This window comes from Lepidochelys kempii, chromosome 8, assembly GCF_965140265.1.
Source record: "Lepidochelys kempii isolate rLepKem1 chromosome 8, rLepKem1.hap2, whole genome shotgun sequence".
In the NCBI taxonomy this organism is placed as follows: Eukaryota; Metazoa; Chordata; order Testudines; family Cheloniidae; genus Lepidochelys; species Lepidochelys kempii.
The window spans coordinates 70349029-70369754 of NC_133263.1; the positions used below are offsets into that span (position 1 = coordinate 70349029).

A 20726-nucleotide genomic window follows, 5' to 3' on the forward strand; every position below is an offset into this window, starting at 1 on the left:
AGTTTTAAACAAACAATACTGTACACAGCAATGATTGTGAAGCTTGTTTGAGGTGGAGTCAGAGGGTGGGATATTTTCCAGGGAATACCTTACTGCTAAATGATGAACTAGCTCTCGGCTGAGCACGTTGTTAATGTAGCCTCATACTCTACAAAGCAGCAGGAATGGAGGGAGAAGACACACACCACATGGGGGGGGTGGAGAGGGAGAGACATGCGCATTGCCTCTTTAAAGTACACTGACCCTACTCTAAGTACACTGCCTTTTTAAGCAGATCAGAAGTTGAGACAGCAGCTACTGCCATCATGCTCCCTCGGTCCTGAGCCCTGTCATGTCCCCGTCCCCCTGCTCTGTGGAGATGGGGGGCAGGAGTGTGTGTGCGTGTGGGGGAACGACACCCTGACATTACCGCCCCCTCCCCCCCACAGCAAGCAGGAGGCTCCCAGGAGCAGCTCTAAGGCAGAGGGCAGGAGCAGTACATAGCAGTGGGGGGAGGGACAACTGAACTGGCCTGCACTTGATAGCCTGCTGAGCAGCTGCTGCACAGGGAACTTAGCGGACCGGGGAGCTGATAGGGGGGCTGTCGGTCCACCCTGGTTCCAATCCCCCACCAGCTAGCTGCAACAGGCTGCTTTTCCTGCAAGCAGTGGACAAAGCAGGTGGCTGCCAAAGAACATTATAAGGGAGCATTGCACAACTTTAAATGAGCATGTTCTCTAATTGAACAGCAACATAACAACGAAACAACATTAACCGGGACAACATTAATTGAGGAGTTACTGTACTAGAAAGCATTGAGATCGTGTTGACTATATGCTTGTGAGAGTACAATTACTTTCTGGGCCAACCCATCAGGAATGAGGGTAGAGAATACTAAGAGGGTAAAAAGTGGAGTTTGGCCAAACATCACTAATATTTTGATTTTTTCCACAGTTTTTTTAATTAGTCATGGTGGGGCTTGAAATTCTTAGGCTTTTTTCTCATGAGGTAGCTCATGCACTAGAACTTCCATTCGCTATTATTAGTTCTTGATGGCAACAGACTGAGAAGGAAAGCAAACAGCATGGAAGCGTCCTGGGGAACAAGCCACAGTGTATTCTTAAGCATTCTTGCTTAAGCACACTCTGCAAACGATGCAACTAACAGAAGATGCAATTTCCATAGTGACCACATCTGGGAATAGAAAAGGTTGAGGCAACCATGTCACACTACTGGATAGTGTAACGGAGCTGGAAAGCAGCACTAACTAAGCAAGAGATAGGGCCTGAACCTGCTGCCTGAAAAGAACAGTTACATAAATGTCCAAATGTGTGTAGATCGTGCAGAAGCAGCAAGCAGTGAAGCACATCACACACTCAGATACAGAGGAAGTGAAAGGTGTTAAAAGGATCAAACAGAAAACAACGTATGAGATATTTACAAGATCAAAACACCGTTTGTGGCTAACAAGATTTGGTCAATATAAACGTACCAAAGATTCGCCAGATTAAACAGTGATCTAGTTTTCTGCTTCACTGTCAAATATTGATTTAATTATTTGTAGAGTTACATCACACATTTCTAAAAACACCTGAGCTCAGACTGCATTACTGTTTATGGCATTGTCAATGTTGGTGCAGCTGCATCATTCTTGGAAAAGAATAGACAGCCTTGGACAGCAAGAATGAAAAAAAAATATAGGCAGAACACTGCATAATCATACACTTTATTTACACCACAAAGAGGAAGTTAGATTAAGGCTGTCAGCAATTTAAATACTAAAGGAAACTTGTGACAGTCTGCTGAAGGCAAAACAATCCCTGCTGAGTTTCAGGGACCAACCCTGGTCTTAAAAATCTAAATTCAGATTTCAAATCATTTCCTTCCAGCAGCTAACCCTTTTCATTTGCAGTATCAACAAACTTACAACTGCACAAATATTTTTGTAATTTTTTTACCTTTAAAGTTTTGAAAAAAAGAGGGTTGATGACTTTGTCTAGATGATGAGTTTTACTTATATCGCCAGGTACCACAATTAAGCTAATTAAATTTGTGAATAAGTTTTTCCTTCTTGTGCTTATTCCACTTATCTTACAGCACTGTTAATATCCATCCATCTTGGATTCCTTTTGTGGGGCAGGTTTTGGCTTTGTAGATGACAAAGCTTACTGAGGCACTGAAACTCAGGCACTGTACAGCTGCCACAGTTCTGCCCCTAAGTATAGACAAGATCAAGCTGGGATCAAGCTGCACTGAGCTAATTTGAAGCTTTCCCCTGTACTTTTAAATGGGCCAACCTCAATTAGCTTAATCTATGCAACCCCCTGCTCTTCCTTTTTACACAATTCAGGGTGGCTCCAGTACAGCTATACCATTTGCTGGCCGGCCATCCCGATGGCTGCGTAGTTGGGGGCCGTTCAAACTCTTTTGCTTTGTCTTCACCAGGAAAAATGAGTTTAAAAACTCAAGTTAGCAGAAGTAACGTGCTACTGCAGTAGAAATCATAAAATCCAAGTGTCAGATCCTATGTTTATCAAGGCAATGGATGCAATTTAACAACTAGAAAAGGAGTACTTGTGGCACCTTAGAGACTAACCAATTTATTTAACTGTGGCCCATAATAGATAGTACTGCAAATGGTTTAGGACACTTGCTTCAAAATTTTCTTTCTGAACATCAGTGAAAGCAGATCTTTGCAAGCACCGTTAAGGGCCATCTGCTCAAAATTCCACACCAAACATAATCTTGAGTTTAATAAAAAAATTTGGTAATTTTTTTTCTTGATTTTAATCATATAGTTAAACAACGTGATTAAGTTTTGCCATTGTAATAACTGTTCAGTTAAAAATGTAAATTGGTTACGTTTTTCCAAACCTGAAGAAGAGCTCTGTGAAGCTCGAAAGCTCATCTCTTTCACCAACAGAAGCTGGTCCGATAAAAGGTCTCACCCACCCTGTCTCTCTCATATATGTAACCTTCAATTTAAATGGGGTTTCATAAGTCTACATTTATAACACTATTTCTTCCTCCATAGCGGATTTGTACCATTTCATGACCAAGCAGTTTCAGTTCTTACCTAAAAAAAGAGGGGGGGTGAAAGGGAGGAGGGAAAAAAATGAAAGCGTAATCCACTGGAAAGAACTTCTCTGGTAAATTAAATGTTTGTACCCATTCAGTCACTGCAATTAAATGCCTTGTTCCTTTGACTGCTTAATATGCAGTCCATGTGCTTTCCCAGATCCAGTACCGTATTTAGTATATGGTATCTTGCTGTAATCGCTGTAGCTTTGAAAGTGGTTTCTAGGAGACCTCTTGCTTTATGTTATGGTCATATTTTTCTGTTGATTAATTCTATACAGCTGCTTGACCACACTGTTTGGTATTAAAATTGCTTCAACATTTTGGAATATTTGTTGCCTGAGACTACAAAATACACAGTTTTTATATTTCCATACTTAACGTAGTTAAGGACCTGCACAATAATTTGTGGCTTCTGAAACCCATTAAATTTAAGTGGATCCATGCAGGAAGACCAGAAGATAGTTTGAATACCAGGAAACTTAAGAGGTACTATAATGTTCAAGCTTGAGAACAATTTCAGATAGGGTACTTGCTACATATTTTAAAAACAAGACCATTTTAATCTACACATTTTCTGTTTAATCTTGTGAACAGATGCTGTCGGGGGTGGAGGAGTAGAAAAAAGTTAAATCTTTGTTTTCATTAAATAGTAAGACCAGCAGAATTAACCCTCAGTTCCTGAGCAGCATGTACTGCAATGCTTACTGCATGGTCCCTTCGAGCCGCCAGCCTTGTTAGTGAGCAAACAATTCAGATTCATGAACATCTCACTCTCTTTTGAGGGAAAACCACTATCTTGGCAGCAAAATAAGTGTGCTCTTAGCTCCCAGACATACCTTGATAGTATACTATCATTAACTACATGTGAGAGGGAGTACAACAGTTTTGACAACACTGTTTGACAACCTGGCAAATCTCATGAGATAGGCAAAAGATCCGAGTGGCCCAAGAGTAAGATGGATATGGATCTGTCCACCTTTCAGAATAAGCTGTGTTTTTCATATTAAAGTTTACTATGATCTCCACAACCCCCATGAAATTGGCTTTGAACAGCTTGGCCACTCACATGGAAGGAGCTAAACCGTGTTAAACAATTTTCAAAAACATGTACCGGAATCTATGCAATCAGGTAATACATGCACAAAAACAGTTTAGGGAGAATCTGTATTTCAGTATTCTTATGAGTTTTAGAACATTCCCAAAGCTGTGAACAGGGCCGAGATGGGAGAGGATATGCCAGAAGTCCCCACTATGATCAGGAATGTCTAAGGGTGAGAAGGGGTTCCTGATGTCAAATCAGATCAGCTACTTACAGCATCTTTACTCAAAACTGGTCTTCTGTGAAGCAGAGGATTGAGAAAAACTGCAGAATGTAGACAACTTTCCTAACTGAGAATGCACCCCCTCACACCCACCCATTTGGCAAGGCACCAGAAAAAAATCCATCAATGGAGAATGGGCAACTTTTGCTGACAAGTAACAGTATTAGTACAATGAAGTTTACAGGGTCAGTTTTATCCCTGCAGCCAACAGTTGAACAGCAAGAGTGAAAAAAGTCTCCCTCCTTCTACCTTCTTTCCCCAAGCCTCTGCTTCTCCATGTTTCAGAACAAAAAGGGAAAGTTGGGCTATGTCTTCACTCCCCAAAAATGCAAAATAAAAACTAGCATTAGTTATCTCACAGAAAAATTCTAGTGGAGACAAAACACTGGTAGTTTTTATACCTATGTAATTAGGTGAGGTCAACATCATTCCCCCCACACACACGGGAGGGGGGGGAGAGGGGAGTTGTGTGACCTCTCCTAGCTACATGGGGTAAAAATTATCAGCATTTCAACTCCACTAGGATTCTAAAGTGAGATAACTAATTCTACAGTGAGGTAACTAATGTGATTAGTTATTAGTGATCTTGCTGTCAAAACATACCTTTTTTGGGGTGAAGAATCTTAGGCTGTGTCTTTAAGGCAGACGACTGTGCTTATTTCTACAATAAAATTAACCCCTCTTAAGTTAGCCTCTCTCAAGTGAGAGCAACTACACAGAAACAACATTCAACCTGCACATAGTCATTGTGTTGGCAGGTGCCTCACACCATAACCAACCAACTCGAGTTGAGAATACTACCACACCTGCATTAAGAGCTTGTGCGTATGACTCAAAGTAGGAGCAACACTCAAGTTATAGAACGCTAGTTAACTCTGCAATGAAGACAAGCTTAATTTCACTGCAGCTCATGATTTTCTTGAGTCTTGCACTGTGCCATTGTGGAAAGCTGAGAGCAGAGCAGAGGTATGTAGGTCATTAATAGAAAGGGAACAAGAGATTGCTCCAAAAGCTACATCAATGAGAGCTGTTCACACTGGTACCAGGATTCCCTAACATTAAGTGAAAAAAATCTAAATCGAAGTGGACATTTAATCCAAATCAGTTGCTCACCCACAGAGGAAATGCATGAGCCAGCAGTAGGGAGATTAACATCTTATTTGAAAAGGGTAGTGTCTTTGAGCATACTGTTCCTTTTCTACCTACACTTTGTTTCAATTAACCCACTGCTATATTGTCTGAACAGATTAGCACATCTTCACTGGAACAGACTGTCTTCCTTTTCAGAATGAATGGGTATTGTACAGTATGTCTGGACTCCTTTCTGGTTTTGGGTGAACATAGCTGCACTGAGAGGTAGGGTGGATAAGATATAAACAATTTACATAAACCAAAACAGCAAACCAAGATCACCAAATATTCCAGCAACAGATGCAACTTCTAACCTAAACCCTAAAACAGTTTCACTTCAGAGGTGAGAGTTAATTGCATATATACAGTTGAACTCTTACCCTATAGACATAAGAATGAAAGGGAAAAAAAACATTAAAACTGATTGCCATCAAGAATCAAAATGTGATCATCATAATTTATTATGCTGTAGGTTCTTTACAAGGTTTGAACTTTCATTTTTCACATCTGCCTTAGCTTTCACTTCAATTCTTGAGCAATTCCCTCCTAAAAAGCAGCATACTATAAAAAGACATTTCCCTATGCAAAGCCCCTCACTATACAGTCTTAAAGAGCACCACATTGCTATCACTTTTTTCAACACCACTTCAAGAAGTTAACATGAAGTCCTGTTTAAAGACAGGAAATCAAAAACAGTGCTTTAACAGTGAAAGTGCACAAGATAGGCAAACTCTTCACTTTACAACTCACACCTTTTTCTGACACTTCCACCCTCTGCAAACTGTGTATTCCCCTGCAAACTTTTTGGTTTAAGCTCTATTTGTTATTCAAAGCCTTGTTATTCCTCTATTTTGAATGTCCTTCTAGAGTAAGCACTTTTATACGTTACTTTAAAAACCACATAAAAATGTGCAGCGCAATATATTGCCATGATGTGGAAGTTGTCAGGTTGTTACACAATAAAGCTCCATTATGTTGCTCAGATGTTCATGGCATTACACTGGCATCAAGCCAAAGCAACATGACAGTGCAATTTGATGTCAACTGTGCTTCAAAATAAAATGATTTGGGGAACCACTTTTAAAAAAAGGAGTGCTTATGTTTCCCAGTTTTTTTGTTCTTCCAATCTAAACATCCATAAGTTGTGTTGTCATCTACAACACTGCATCAAAACAGTTATAAAAAGTTGTATATGGTCAAGCAACAAGTTTTGTGGTCTCAATGGCTCTGTCTTGAGGGGCAAAGAGAGTGTATTTTTCAATTGTATTAGCTCAAGCTGATGGAAAACCCTCAATAAATATGCTTGTTAACACATCTGAAGTCATGTTCCAACCTAGGTTTGATCGAGGGCTCCGCAGTAGGCTACAACATGGTCTGTTAATATAGTGGCAAAAACATACATTTTATAGGGGCTTTTCAACAGTATTAGGCTAACCTGCTTGACTGAATGAACTTGATTGAAATACATGCCCCTTTTGCCCAAGACATACCTTATGGGCATACACATCCAAAAGATTTTAAATTTGTAATGCTGAAAAAAAAGTAATTTATTCCCACTATCATGGACAACAGAAATCGAAGTTTGGGTTACATGATGAAGGGGATTTCAGGATCATACTTCATGTAGTAAATCAGTTTTATAAAGTTATTGATGCATGTGCTGAGTTGTCATCTGATTTACAAATCCCATTTCAAGTGTTTAGTCTTAAAATGGTAATTTGCATGAGCACAGGGACAGGGGGCCAGAGAATTCAGGACTCAAGTATAGGCTGTGCCTCATAATGAAGGCATTTTCCTCCCATTTCCTTGGAATTTGTCAGTTTATTCTAAACTAAAAAAATACGTAAAAATAGGTAAAGACCAAAATAGAAGGGCAGTGTGGGTGGAGGAGAAGGCTGCTCAGCATTCACAACATACTGGTCAGGTGGTCTCGGCTGCCAGGGTCTTGCTCCCTGTCCCTCTTGCTCCCCACTGCTCAAAGAAAGCAGACAGTGCCACACTGAAGAGCCAGGAGGGGTGCACAGTGGTGAGCTGGAGCTGGTTCACTGGAACCGGCTGTTAAATTTAGAAGCCCTTTTAGAACCGGCTGTCCCACGAGGGACAACCAGTTCTAAAAGGGCTTCTAAATTTAACAAACGGCCAAAAGTGGCGCCTTTGGCGCCAACTGCATGGGTGCTCCGGGGCTGGACCACCCACAGGGAAAATTTGGTGGGTGCAGAGCACTCACCAGCAGCTCCACGCCCGGCCCCAGCTCACCTCCGCCTCCTCCCCTGAACATGCTGCCCCGCTCTGCTTCTCCACCCTCCTCCTCCAGTTTCCCACGAATCAGCTGTTCATGCGGGAAGCCCAGAGGGAGGGAGGGGGGGCTGAGAAGCAAGCAGCAGCTTCGCGCTCAGGCCCGCGGAGGCGGAGTGGAGGAGAGCTAGGGGGGGGCAAGGAGGGTCGCCGGGGCTGCAGCAGGTAACCGGGGGGGGGGGTTATAGGGGAACCACTCCCCACCCCAGCTCACCTCCGCCTCCCTGGGCCTGAGCGCGAAGCCACCGCCTGCTTCTCAGCCCTCCCAGGCTTCCCACGCAAACAGCTGATTCACAGGAAACCGGGGGTGGGGAGGTGGAGAAGCAGAGCAGGGCAGCGCATTCAAGGGAGGAGGCAGAGGTGGAGCCGGGGCCAGGTGGGGAGGGGCTGAGCACCCACCAAATTTTCCCTATGGGTGCTCCAGCCCTGGAGCACCCACGGTGTCAGCGCCTAAGGCACCATTTTTGATGTGATCAGTGGGGGGAGTGGCCGCTCCCGCTGCCCCCTCCCCCAGGAGCCAGAGGGACCTGCCAGATGCTTCCTGGGAGCTGCCCCAGATAAGCACTACCAGGACTCCCCACCTCGCCCCCAGCAGGTCCCTCTGGCTCTTAGGGGCAGGGTGGGCACCCACTAAAGTGGCCTACAAGACCCTCCTGCCCAGTTCAGTCAGGTGACAGGGGAGGGAGGTGGATGGGGCAGGTGTCCTGGGGGTGGGGGGGGCATCAAGGAACGCGGTGGGTTGGATGGGGCAGGAGTCCCGGGGGGCAGGGGTGGGCCACGACCCCCTCGTGGGGTGAGGAGGGAACCGGTTGTTAAGATTTTGCCAGCTCATCACTGGGTGCACCCCACAAGTATGAACCAATCCCCACTGGAGAGAGCACTTCCTACCCTGGCCCTGCAGGATGGAGCCATCCAGTTCCCCTGCCACTCTGAAAGGCCAGGAGCTAGTACTCACTGGGTGCAGCCTTCTGCTCTGCTTCAGCCCCATCTGCTTCCTCCACAAAGAATTCAAGTCCCCCAAAAAACGAAGTTCGGGGCAGGGGTGTTTGAAAGTTACTAAAACCGGAATACCGGCTTTTAAAAATCCAGGATTGTTTTGGAGAAATATCAGTAAATACAGAAAACAAAATGCCTTACTCATAATACAATGATACTAAATGATACACTAAATTGGAGGGGTTTTTTTGGAAAACCAGATACTCACTGAGACTAGCAAGGATAGGTGAGGTAGAACTCCAACAGGAGTCAAGATAGGCAGATGCAGCTATTGGCTCAAACTATTAAAACTCACAGAGAAGTAGTTTCCCACTCAAATGACCTAAAAGTGATATGGATTAACCAGCACTAACACAAGCTCTCTCATCCAGGTCTTCTTAACTGGAACAGAAATGTTTTCACAGTGCTCACATAATCCTGCAGCATTTGACTTTGTTTCTCTAGTGGAGGGGGAGAGAAGTAGGGGGGAAGAGACATTGCTCTTAACTAGTTACTCGGTCTCCATGCATGTGTAGAGAGCAGGGCAGGCGTAATTCAGTTGGAAAGAGAACAGGATGTGGTAGCCACCAGTCATGCTCAGAAGCTTTTCTGAAGCTGTATAAAAAAATGTTCATAGTGGCAACCCAACCGACTGGTCACACTCTAGTCCCTCTCTGAGAACTGAGCCAACCAGAGAGCGGGGGGGGCGGGGGGGAAGAGGTCAAAAATAGAGTTAAAAACAGTCCTGTGGACTCAGCAGAAGATCGACATAGGATCAAATGATGTATTACCTGTGTGGGCTGTGTCCAATACCAACAACACGGATACAGGCTGCAGACATCTGCTCACCAGCAACTGAGAGGATCAACCAGCTATTAACCCCAGGGCCGTAATGCTGCTAGCTGTGGCTTTGAAGAGCCAAGTGGCACATGTTGCATACATACACACAGGCTATAACACTTTTTGGTGGCTATGCAAATACTGTAGCTGATTTCCATCTTGCCCCTTAAAACTTTTCATTTAAGTATTTAATTGGCCAGCTTCTTTTTTCTTCTCTTTGCTCTGTATGTCTCAGTCTAGCCCAGTTAGGCCAACAAGCTACATCCACCCACTTAAAGTATGTCTTCACAACAACTGAGACTATACTAGCATAACTATGGCATAGAATAGAATATCAGGGTTGGAAGGGACCTCAGGAGGTCATCTAGTCCAACCCCCTGCTCAAAGCAGGACGAATCCCCAATATTTGCCCCAGATCCCTAAATGGCCCCCTCAAGGATTGAACTCATAACCCTGGGTTTAGCAGGCCAATGCTCAAACCACTGAGCTATCCCTCCCCTCGCATAGCCCTGTAGCTTGGACACAGCCTACACTAACCAGTGTTTTTTCTCACCAACTGCCTGAAGGGCATTAGCCCTCTTCTGTCAATAAAGCTGTGTCTACACTGAAGTTCATATTGGCATACCTACACTGGTGAAAGGTGTGGTTTTCTCACACCCCTGACTGACATAGCTATGCCAACACAGCTGCACCTACATTGAGGGTTATGTTTATAGAAGAGGGCTTCTGTTACTATGGTTAACTCTGTTCAGGGAGATGGTGTCCTATACAATCATCTGTCAGCATATGCTGTGTCCATGGCTATGTCTACATTGCAGAAGCTACAATGATGCTGCAGTGTCTGCAGCATAGATGCAGCAATGGAAAGTGTATCCTGTCTTCTCCTCCCGCACATCGCTGTAGTTAATTCACCTCTTCAAGAATTCTGCTGTCAACATAGGTGCATCTACACCTGGGGTTAGGTCATCTTAACTATGTCACTCAGAGGAATTTTTCACACCCCTGAGCAATGTAGCTAGGTTGATTTAAATTTTAGGTATAGACCAGGCCCACGCTATAGGGCTATGCCAGAATAGGTATGCAGGTATAGTGTCCATAGTGGAGACATAACACACTGTACTAGATCAGAGATGGCCAAACTTACTGACCCTCCAAGCCACATATGACAATCTTCAGAAGTTTGAGAGCTGGGGCACACCTACGCAAGCTCCGGCTGGTGCACCCTGCAGGGCTGAAGCCCCGAGACCCTCCTCCTCGCTGGACAGAAGCTCCTACCTCACCACCCCACTGCAAGGCAGAGGTCCTGAGCTCCCTCCCTAAACCTCCCCAACCCCCCCAGTCTGGTAGGTGGAGAATAGGGGGGCTTGCAAGCCACACTTTAATGGTAAAAGAGCCGCATGTGGCTTGCAAGCCAGTTTGGCCACCCCATACTAGATGCTGAACACCTAGTTAGACATGGTTAAGGTTACAATTTAGTCATAGATTCCATGACTTTACTGGACATCTATGGCTGAAGTCAGGGCTGGAGGTGGAACTGTACGCCCCTGCCTGCCGACGGCGGTTGGAGCTGTGGCTGTGCCCCCTCCCCCCAGCTGCAACTGTGATTGTGCGCCTGTGGCTGGGGTTGGAACCGGGACTGCGTGCCCCTGTCCCGCAGCTGCGGCCACCTCTGGAGCAGGGGCTGTGTGCCCCCACTGTGGCTGCGGCAGCTGGAGCGACTGCTGTCCCCCACCCCCGCCATGGCAGGGGCTTGGCCTGTCAGTCCCGTCTCCCCCGGCCCCCCACACCCATATCATCACCATGGGACTTCAGCTGTCATTATTCCTGCCCTACCTAACCCTGTCCCCCGGTTATTTTGACTAAAAGTCAGACAGGTCACAGGCTCCCGTGAATTTTTGTTTATTGCCCGTGACCTGTCTGTCACAGTTATTTTTAGTAAAAGTAATGAAATCTTAACCTCAAACATGGTCCCTACCCCAAAAGAGTTTCAAGTCATTTGAAACCAGATGCAAAAGTGTGAAACAAAATGAAGCAAAAGATTATGCAGTTACACAGAAGGGAGAAACTGAAGCTGACCTTTCTCCTATAAAAAAAATAAATAAGATCAATTATTCTTTACTGCACACAACCTAGCCATCATTGAATGGCTGATTTCTTGTAGTCATGATTGCAGAAGTGAGTCCTGAGGAGAAGAGAATGGCGTTACAGATTAATTCAAGAAGAGAGTATCACACATCTCACTGACCAGGTCCCCAGCAAAAGCACCAGCGGCTTGGTTTCCAACTTCAGATTTTTCATTATATGAAAAGGCATTTAATCTGTCCCTGCTGCAAAAGGCTAGACTGGCCAAGACTGAAACACAAGCTGCTTTATGCCGAGGATGTGGCCAATTAGTGGCCAACCTGGGCAGTGCAAAGACCCCAGAATGATCCTGGGAAAACAAAGTAATATTTAAAGCAGCCTCTCACGAAGACCTACACAACCCTGCCAACTGCTCCATTTTTTTCTGTCTAAGCATTATGTCACCTTGAACAGGTCTCCAGCCCTTTCATCACATGCTACAACAGCCTGGAAATTCTCTTATCTAAATAGGACATGCTATTCCTATGCCCACAACATAAACTGATATAATCTCTACTAAAGTAGCAGCAAACAGCTTCCAATGTCCAAACAATGTCATTTATTGTCCCCTCATTCCCACTCCACTTAAGTGGTATTTTTTGCTTTGTGCACAGTGCTAAAGTTAAGCCCACGCACTAGTCTCCACAGGATTGGACCCTAAAAACCACAGAATACTAGTCTACAAAAATCATAGCATTCCACTAAGCTTCCACTTTAGCTGTATCTTTTTCCTATTGGTCAACTTGAATTTTCTTAGTTATATTGTATTTTAGCAGTTTCATTTGTACAATTGCTTAGTTAAACTTATTAAATAATTTAGCTAGTGTTGATAAAAGGAGAAAATAATAAGTATACTGTTATAATGCCTGTGTATTGCATGGGTATTAATAAATGCAGTCAAAATAGAACAGTTTATTAAAATTTACTATTATAAATTGTTTTAGGCATCCCTGAAAAGTTAATGCTTAAAACATACTATCCGCAAGTCTCAAAGATACCACAGGAGAGTCACATCAGACTGCCGCCAAATATTGCCATGTATTACCATATATGGTAATAGTACCCAAGTACAGCTGCAGCCATTCAAATACTGGATAACACCTGCCTGTTAAACACTAGAAATGCTCTGTTATAGTAGTTGTCTGAAGCTGAAATACTCTGCCCTCTACCATCATTGAAGAAATTACCAGAAGAGTGCTACTGAAAACTCTGGTTTCAATTAGCTTCTATTTACAATCATTTCAGTAAACAGCAGTAATGGGGAACTATATGGCACTTCATCTTCTACTATTGCTGGGTCATTTAAAAAGTTGAGGTATGCATGTGCTATTTAAAAGAGTATCCACAAAGCCTCAGAATATAAATACAGAAGGGTCAAGCAACATTCTCTGATGAGCGTGAAAGTTTAATTCAGCAAGGACCAGGCCACATCTTGTACCAGCAAGCTGCACCCCGCTACACTAAGCTATTCTGCTCCACTTCCTAGTATAGTACATCAGCTTATATTATCATGTACTGCACAAAGGGAGAGAAGCGTTTTACAACATGGATCAGAACAATATATTTGTAGCACTAGGCTAATAAAACAAAGAGATGTAGATTTTATGTAGCAGCAGTGGCGATTGCTGAAAAAGATCAAGATGATTCAAGCAAGAAAAACCAGAACAGGTACAAAGAATGGAAAAAACCACCAAAGAGAGGAAACGGTTTATTTGAGAGCAAAAGATTCACTGTCAAGACACAACATTGTAATTTTGTTTTTAAAACAGACCTACCCCTGTTTTTAGGCTTGTGATTCAAACAATGTAACAAGGGTCACTGAATGTTTTATTATTTAGTCATTTGTATCAACACTTACCTTATTCCTATAAGTAGAGCTATGAGCATTGAACAGATAGGATCTGCTATCATTAGACCATAGTTCTGCATCAATATAGCTGATATGATTACACCAACACTTCCAAGAGTGTCTGCGACAACGTGTAAAAATACACCTACAAAAGAGCATTAAAAAAAAATCAAAACACTTAAAAACCAAAACCCTTAAAAAAGTTGGTGGAAACATTTTGATGAGAACTCTTAAAAGCAGACAACAACATGAACTGTGCTAGCGAATTTGATGTTGATTTAAAGGGCTTCCTGTAAGTCAGCACAGAATTAGGTCCTATACCCTGAAGAGTAGCTAAGGCATTCAGAGAAACTCTTTTTTAATGTGGCCATACCATGGAATATTCTTGACTACCACCATCAACTGAACTGGTGACTAAATGTCAGAATAGATTTAACCAGTTAGAAGTCCCTCATCCAATGGCTAGGCCATAATACAGCAGATGAGTCAAATCTCTACCCCCAGTGATCCATAAGCAACATTTCTATCCGAGGAGATAACAGAAGTTTCTCTAGCAGGAGCTCTGCAAAGCTTTGCGAGATATTTATGTTTTACAAGTTACATATTCACTGTCAATACAAATTAAAAATATTTCTTGCATTAATAAATAATGATTATATGTGGGCAAATATAGCTTTAGGTTAAAATAGTTGAGAGCCAACTCTTTATAGCAAGCCAAAGATAAGCCTGTGGAGCTCTCTGCTGGCAATTATTGGAACAGTCACAGTTCATCAGCTGCTGTTAAAATAAGTAATTGTTCACAGCTTGAAGTATTTCACCCATAAACATCTAGCCAGATTAAAAAGAAAAAAGATTGACATTTGATTAAGAAAAACATTTTCAACAGAATTAAAATCTCAAGCTAGTTTTTAAATTGTTTGCATAAGGAAACACTAAAGCTATAAACAAAACACACAGCAACTTCAATATCTTTACTGAGAGTTTCAATTAAAATTTTTCTGCCAAAATAAGAAAGGTAAGATAACTGCATTAGTGTTCATTTCACGATGCACTGTTTGCGCAACAAGCAGGAAGATGGCTTCCGAGGTATGTAAAATATATTCTAAATAATCATCCAGTATCACTAAGTTTTATTAAGATAAAACACGTAAGAAAACCTTGAATAACCAGTCTTGTTAAATTCACATTTCATTCTAATTAATATTCTATGTTAAGATCAACAGGCCAGAAATTTGCCTTAAAGAATTTTTTTAAAATTCTTGTTATATATTTGCTTCTGAAACATAGCCATTCACAAACACTTTAATGTGCAGGGGGTGGGGGGGGGTGGGGGATTTTAAAGTAATACATACGGTGGAAGAGATCAGATAAGACTATTGCCTTGCAAGTGATATATCTGACAACTACAGGATAACCCCGGAGCCACAGAAGTATCCGATAAGAGACACCACAAGTATACATTTCTTTATGTCAAGTATAACGCAAGGAAATAAAGTTGCATGTCACATGCTGGCTTCCCTGTGGTTTGATCAGGCCAATGGTGATTAAATAATCAATTTTAAAGTAATTATTTCTCTTATTATTCTTGTTTAAGCAGCACACAGGCAACCAAATGTCCCCTTTGGAGCTCATGTATTGTTGTGTATCATCAACAGCCAGACAAGACACAGGACGGTGGCAGATAGAGAGCCTTTGTGTATGCCTTCCATAGGGATCTGGCAGACCTTGGGGAAGAGTAAAAGCATCCTTTTCTTATGGTGATAGAACATAAGTGAAAAACTAGGTAAATGGGGCCAAAGGCTGCGGGGCTGAAGAGAGGGGCCCACAGACAGTGAAGCTGCACAAGCCACTGAGTTTCCTTCTACTCTCCCTGAACAGATTGTAACAACTGCCAGGAGGTAACCTTAACAGTCTTCCCCAAATCCCCTCAATTACTAGAGATCACCCAAATCCTTCATTCTGAGAGGAGGGGTAGAGGTCAAGAGATGACTGTGGTTCCTGCCCAGCAGCAGACAAAACCATGGAATGGACCATATAGACAACCCAGCAGCTGCTGCAGAATAGCTCACAGAAAGCCAGAAAGAGCAAAGTACTAAGGCAGCTTCGTTGTCAGCCCCTACCTAGCCTCCCCAGCAGCTCCTAATTTCCCCCCTCACCCTTCCATTTATTTGGAGACGGAAGAATACAACACTGTCCCGCACTGACGTTTAGACTGCAAGATGCCCACAGGGACATGGCTGTAGAGATGTTCTCTACCAGCCCCAGTCCCTATTCCCAATTTATGTTATAAGAAAAGAATTGATCCAGGTGTCCAGAACGAGCTAAGTTACTGGGGGTTTTGTTTTAGCTAGACAAGATGGTTATTCACTCACCATATTCTCACTTTCCTGAAAGGTGAAGTTAAGTACCGCAATCCTCAACCCTTTAAAATCCAAAATATTGGCCAAAGCTTTCCAAATTTGTTCCAGTATGATATTACTTACTATTTCATTACTTTCCAGAGCATGTACTGCCATAGGAGATAGGCACTTAAAATACAGAAATTATGTCACTTGTATAAACTTTTCACATTGAATTTCTGAAGAAAATAAACCAAACACTTAACACAACTTTCTGTTCATTATTAATACCTATAATAACAAACAACACTACTGAATTTAAAGCCAGCATCTAAATGGGTCTATATTCTAACTTAACAACCCACTATGGTTATTCTTGTCATACCTTCTAAAATCTGTCTGTTGGATCCTGCAGCCCCTTCAAGAGAGTGATCATCTGTAGAGACAATTATTGGCAAGTTAAGCCACATACAATGTATCCTTCTAAACTTATCAATTCTGTTAAGCTTCAGAAAGAAAAACTACTTTGAGTGCACCATAAGGTTATTCATGATGACTAGTCATAACTCTGGCTAGAAAATTTAGTATTTGCTGTACCAGAATGAAGGTAAAGAGCAAGCTAAAATTTCAAGATGGGGAGAGGGAGGAGAGAAGGGGAAGCCTGTGTATATGTGTGCGTGTATAGGAGTGTGTGTATATATTATATTTTACACATACTCTACTCCTGTTTATCCAAAACCCTATTATCCAGATCTCTGCAGTATCCAAACTCTTTCATTGTCCCTCAGTGTGAGGCACGTGCTGCTGAAGGTATGTATCTCATGCTGGGGGACAAGGAGGGAATCTGAATAATGATGAGGTTCGGATAATGGAGCACAGGCCCTCTGCAACGATTGCAAGGACGACGAGGAGCAGGAGCCATTGCTGCCCTCGGCTAAGACGGAGACCACCTTGCTACTGCATGGCTCCTGTAGCAGTGCAGGGAGCCCTCTGCAGCCCACCTGTGGATTGAATGAGCAGGGCTATGGCAACAAAGGGCTCCCTATGAAGCCTGGGGACAATGAAAGGGGCAGAAGTTGGGATAATAGGGTTTCGAATAAATGGAACTATACCTTTTAAATGCACGTGTGCATAAAATGTACTATAAAATGCCGATCCCTGAAGGCACAAAGTGTGGGGGATTGCAGTGGAAGCTGCAGTCCTGACAAGAGAAAGCAGAAACTATACTTTGAACCTTTGCATACACATGTGAATACTTAGGTGGACACATCTTTTTTAACGTAACCAAGCTGTATGCATAGCTAAACCAATATAACAGGTATAATTCTTTTTTAAAGTAATATGAACTACATGACATAACTCGAGCTGGTTTTGTTACGGGCTTTTTGAAAAGTTTTCCTCTACACAAACAAGTTTACAGTTAAAGTTGCATATTTACTACCACAAATATTAGTATAATTCACAAGTATTAGATTAGTTCTCATTATTGCAATGCTTAATTTACTACAAAGCTCACAATGAAACAACAATTATATGCCGCAAAAAGAAGTGGCACTGACTCAGATGTACCACAAGATGCATTAGGTGGATAAGAACATGCCACTAGCATTCTCCTTTTAGAAACATTTCTTCCATATGTGCTGGCTAAAGCAAGCTGACAGCATCTTCTCATCTATGCCAGTAAAACTTAATGGCACATACCATCTCTGGTGCATGGCCTTTGTTTTCAGACAGACACTTACCATGACAATAATCCTGATTGTGCGAGTCTCTCTTCCCATGGCTGTGATCATGAGAATGCCCATGGCCATGTTTGGATTCATGGCTGTGACCGTGACCTCCGTGACTGTGTCCATGGCTGAGAACACCATTAAACAGAGAATGACTGTGCTCATGCCCTATAAATAAATATCACTGTCAGAATACTGTGTACATGAATATTAAAGAAAAGTATGCTTTCATTCATTTCTAAAGTACTTAATATCTACCTGCTCCTCACGGAAAAGAGAAGATTTTTTTTTCATGTAGGTCACATAGAGAAAAACTAGTACACATAATTCAAAATCTAAATTAATCCAAGTTACGTTGCAGCATAAAATATTTACTGAACTTGAACAAGGAAGTCAAAATGATTTATATGTTACTTCTTTTTGAGCCAAGCCATTTTAGACCACCACTGAAATATCCTGCATACATTTTTGCATGACTGTAACACACACTTCCAGCTCTGTGAGGTGAATGTGGCCATACTTTTCTTGCGTTTATACTATGATGTTTTTAAAATCAATCACATTAAAAAGTGTGTAAAATACTTACACTACTTCCACCTGTCAGGATGAGTTACAGTTCACAGACTATGTTAGAAAGTCTAATGTCAGCAAAAAAACAGATATTTGTGTATATAAATCTTGAATTTAATTTGAAAAACCATGCCAAACAATTGCAAGAACTACTGAAAGAGTTTCTTCTTCGATTTAAGATTTTTGTTCAGCTATTCTCCTGTAAAATGCTCCACCTGAGGCCATTTCAGTCTCCTATTTAAAGAGAAAAATCTTTTGTAGAAATGAAAATTCTTGCAAGTCTCTTACAATAAACTACAAGTTCCAGACAGCAGATTAATGTCTTTTTGGGTTTCCAATTATTGGGAGTTCAATAAGGAGCAAAAATGGACAGTATCTTAGTAATACTGAAAAAGCCAAGGCTGTACATGACTCAATAGGCTTGCTACTGAAAAACATAAAACATACAACATGCAGACCCTGGTTGGAGGGCTAACTGTAACTGAACACAAATGAGGAAAGGATAATGAGAATTACAACGGTCATACCAGAGCCATGTGAGTGTCCATGGCCTCCATGTTGAAAAACAAATATTCCTATAAGATTCACAAGGAATCCTAATACAGACACAGGAAGAAGTCTCTCATGATGCACATCAGGAGGCTCCAGTGCTCTCTACAAAAAGAAGGAAGTTTAGTGTATCATTTATAATCCTACCACACAATTAGAAGCAACTCCAGAAAATAGACACAGTATTACATATCTGATTTGATGCAGGAGTTTTCTGATACAATATCCAAATCAAGAGATTAATGATAATGAATTAGGAATGCTGGTATTCTAGAAGAATTATGAAAACTTAAAAAACCTCAATACCTATATTTCTCCTTGTTTGGAAGTGAGTCACCAAATATTTTGTATGTCTCTTTTCAAATGGTATTAGAGCTACATTTCACTATCATCTTCTACATTATATTCTGTTAAGGCATTATTCAGCTCAAAACAATACCCAGACATTTTAGTTCTCAGTTATACTGGGACTACGTAAAATTATTTCTCAGTCTGAAGAATACCTCTTTTCTCTCAAAAGGTGAGGTAAGAGGAGCAGCTGAGAGTCTATTTTTTTGGAGTTTTAATTACCCCTAAATCCTATGTTAAAAACGGAAACAAGTTTACCAGAACTTATTACGGACATCACTAAAACACTCTAGAATTACTTTTTGTAGTTAGCAATGCTTCCTCTGACACTGTTTAATCCTGCAAGCCTCTCTAACAGAGTAGGAAAAGGGCTAAAAAGGGAAGAAGTGCCTGCTCATTTAGCATGTGAGTGGGTGGGAATGAACCAACGCTCCAAAACTGGACTGCCTATTACCAGAGGTCAGTATAAAAAGATGAGGCCCCCAGCATGGGCCAGGGGGAGCACTCTAACGAAAAACCCACTCCCACATTCCCAGCAGAAAAGACAAGCTGCCATTTTATCAGGAGACTGCTTTGAGGCTTCCTGGTGGTCTCCATACTGAATATCAGGCTTTGGGTTAGTATTTTTTCTGGCTAGCTTTTGTAGTCTTAGAGTAAAGTTTTCCAAAGCATTTAAGTAACTTATGAGCCTATGTCCCATTAACTTTTGATTAACTAAGTCACCTGTGAAAATGGGACTTCCTGCTTTTGAAAGTTTTACCTTTTGTTACTATCAAACAAATAAGCTACCTGTCAATAGAAAAGAAGAAAACATACCTGCAAGTGTTCAGATTGTTACTGTGTGACATTTATTCAAGACCTCTTCCAGGCAAATATTAACACTACCTCCTAATAGCATAAAAGCCAGTTTCTCTGCTCACTCATTTTTCTTCACAACCTAATCAACACTACCGCTGCTGTTTGACAATCTTATCCCTTTTTTTTCTTCTGACAAATGTCTAATCCTAACTTCTTACTTAGAATGCTCTATCCACATAAAATGCCCAAATGGCTTCCTTTTGTTTTTCTAGCCTTATTTTTCCTTTAATAATGAAAAGGAAGAGCCATTCCATGGAATACTATACTGGCTGCTGAAGAAACGGGTAGATCTGACAGAAGTTAGTATCATTCATGCAATCAAAATAAGTTATTCTGAAAGCTAATACAGACACTCTGAAAAAAGAAGATATTTATACATGTACATCCAACACTGACTCCAGCGGATTTTCTCTATTCTGTTCAGATGACACAAGTTTAATTGGTTGCAAATATGACTACTCATCATCCATTACAGTATTGCTTGGGTTGTCCTCTCCCCTTAAATATACACTCCTAAACAGAAATGCAGCTTCTGCAAAGGTAAACATTTTTTCAGAGGAGATTTATTGACTGCAATTGACCTCAGAACATACCTCAACGCCTTCAGAGAAAATGAAGAATGCAGTGAAGATCAGAAACAGACCATTTACAAAACCAGCCAGTACCTCTGCTCGAACATACCTAGAATCAAATCAGCAATACCAGATGTTACCTCTCCTTTTTATAAACTGAACGTCCA

At 41.8% G+C, this 20726-nt stretch overlaps 1 protein-coding gene across 12 annotated transcripts in view; it reads right to left on the reverse strand.

Annotated features, from left to right (window-relative positions):
* The window catches only part of SLC30A7 (solute carrier family 30 member 7), a 64528-nt gene that overhangs the window by 26391 nt on the left and 17411 nt on the right, over nt 1-20726 (reverse strand). For all 12 annotated transcript variants that reach the window (XM_073356881.1, XM_073356883.1, XM_073356882.1 and 9 more), the window contains 5 exons: nt 20581-20668; nt 18760-18886; nt 17675-17830; nt 16318-16368; nt 13603-13738 (listed from right to left, as the gene is read on the reverse strand). In XM_073356881.1, coding sequence (XP_073212982.1) covers nt 13603-13738; nt 16318-16368; nt 17675-17830; nt 18760-18886; nt 20581-20668 — 558 coding nt within the window. The remainder of the gene's footprint in view (nt 1-13602; nt 13739-16317; nt 16369-17674; nt 17831-18759; nt 18887-20580; nt 20669-20726) is intronic.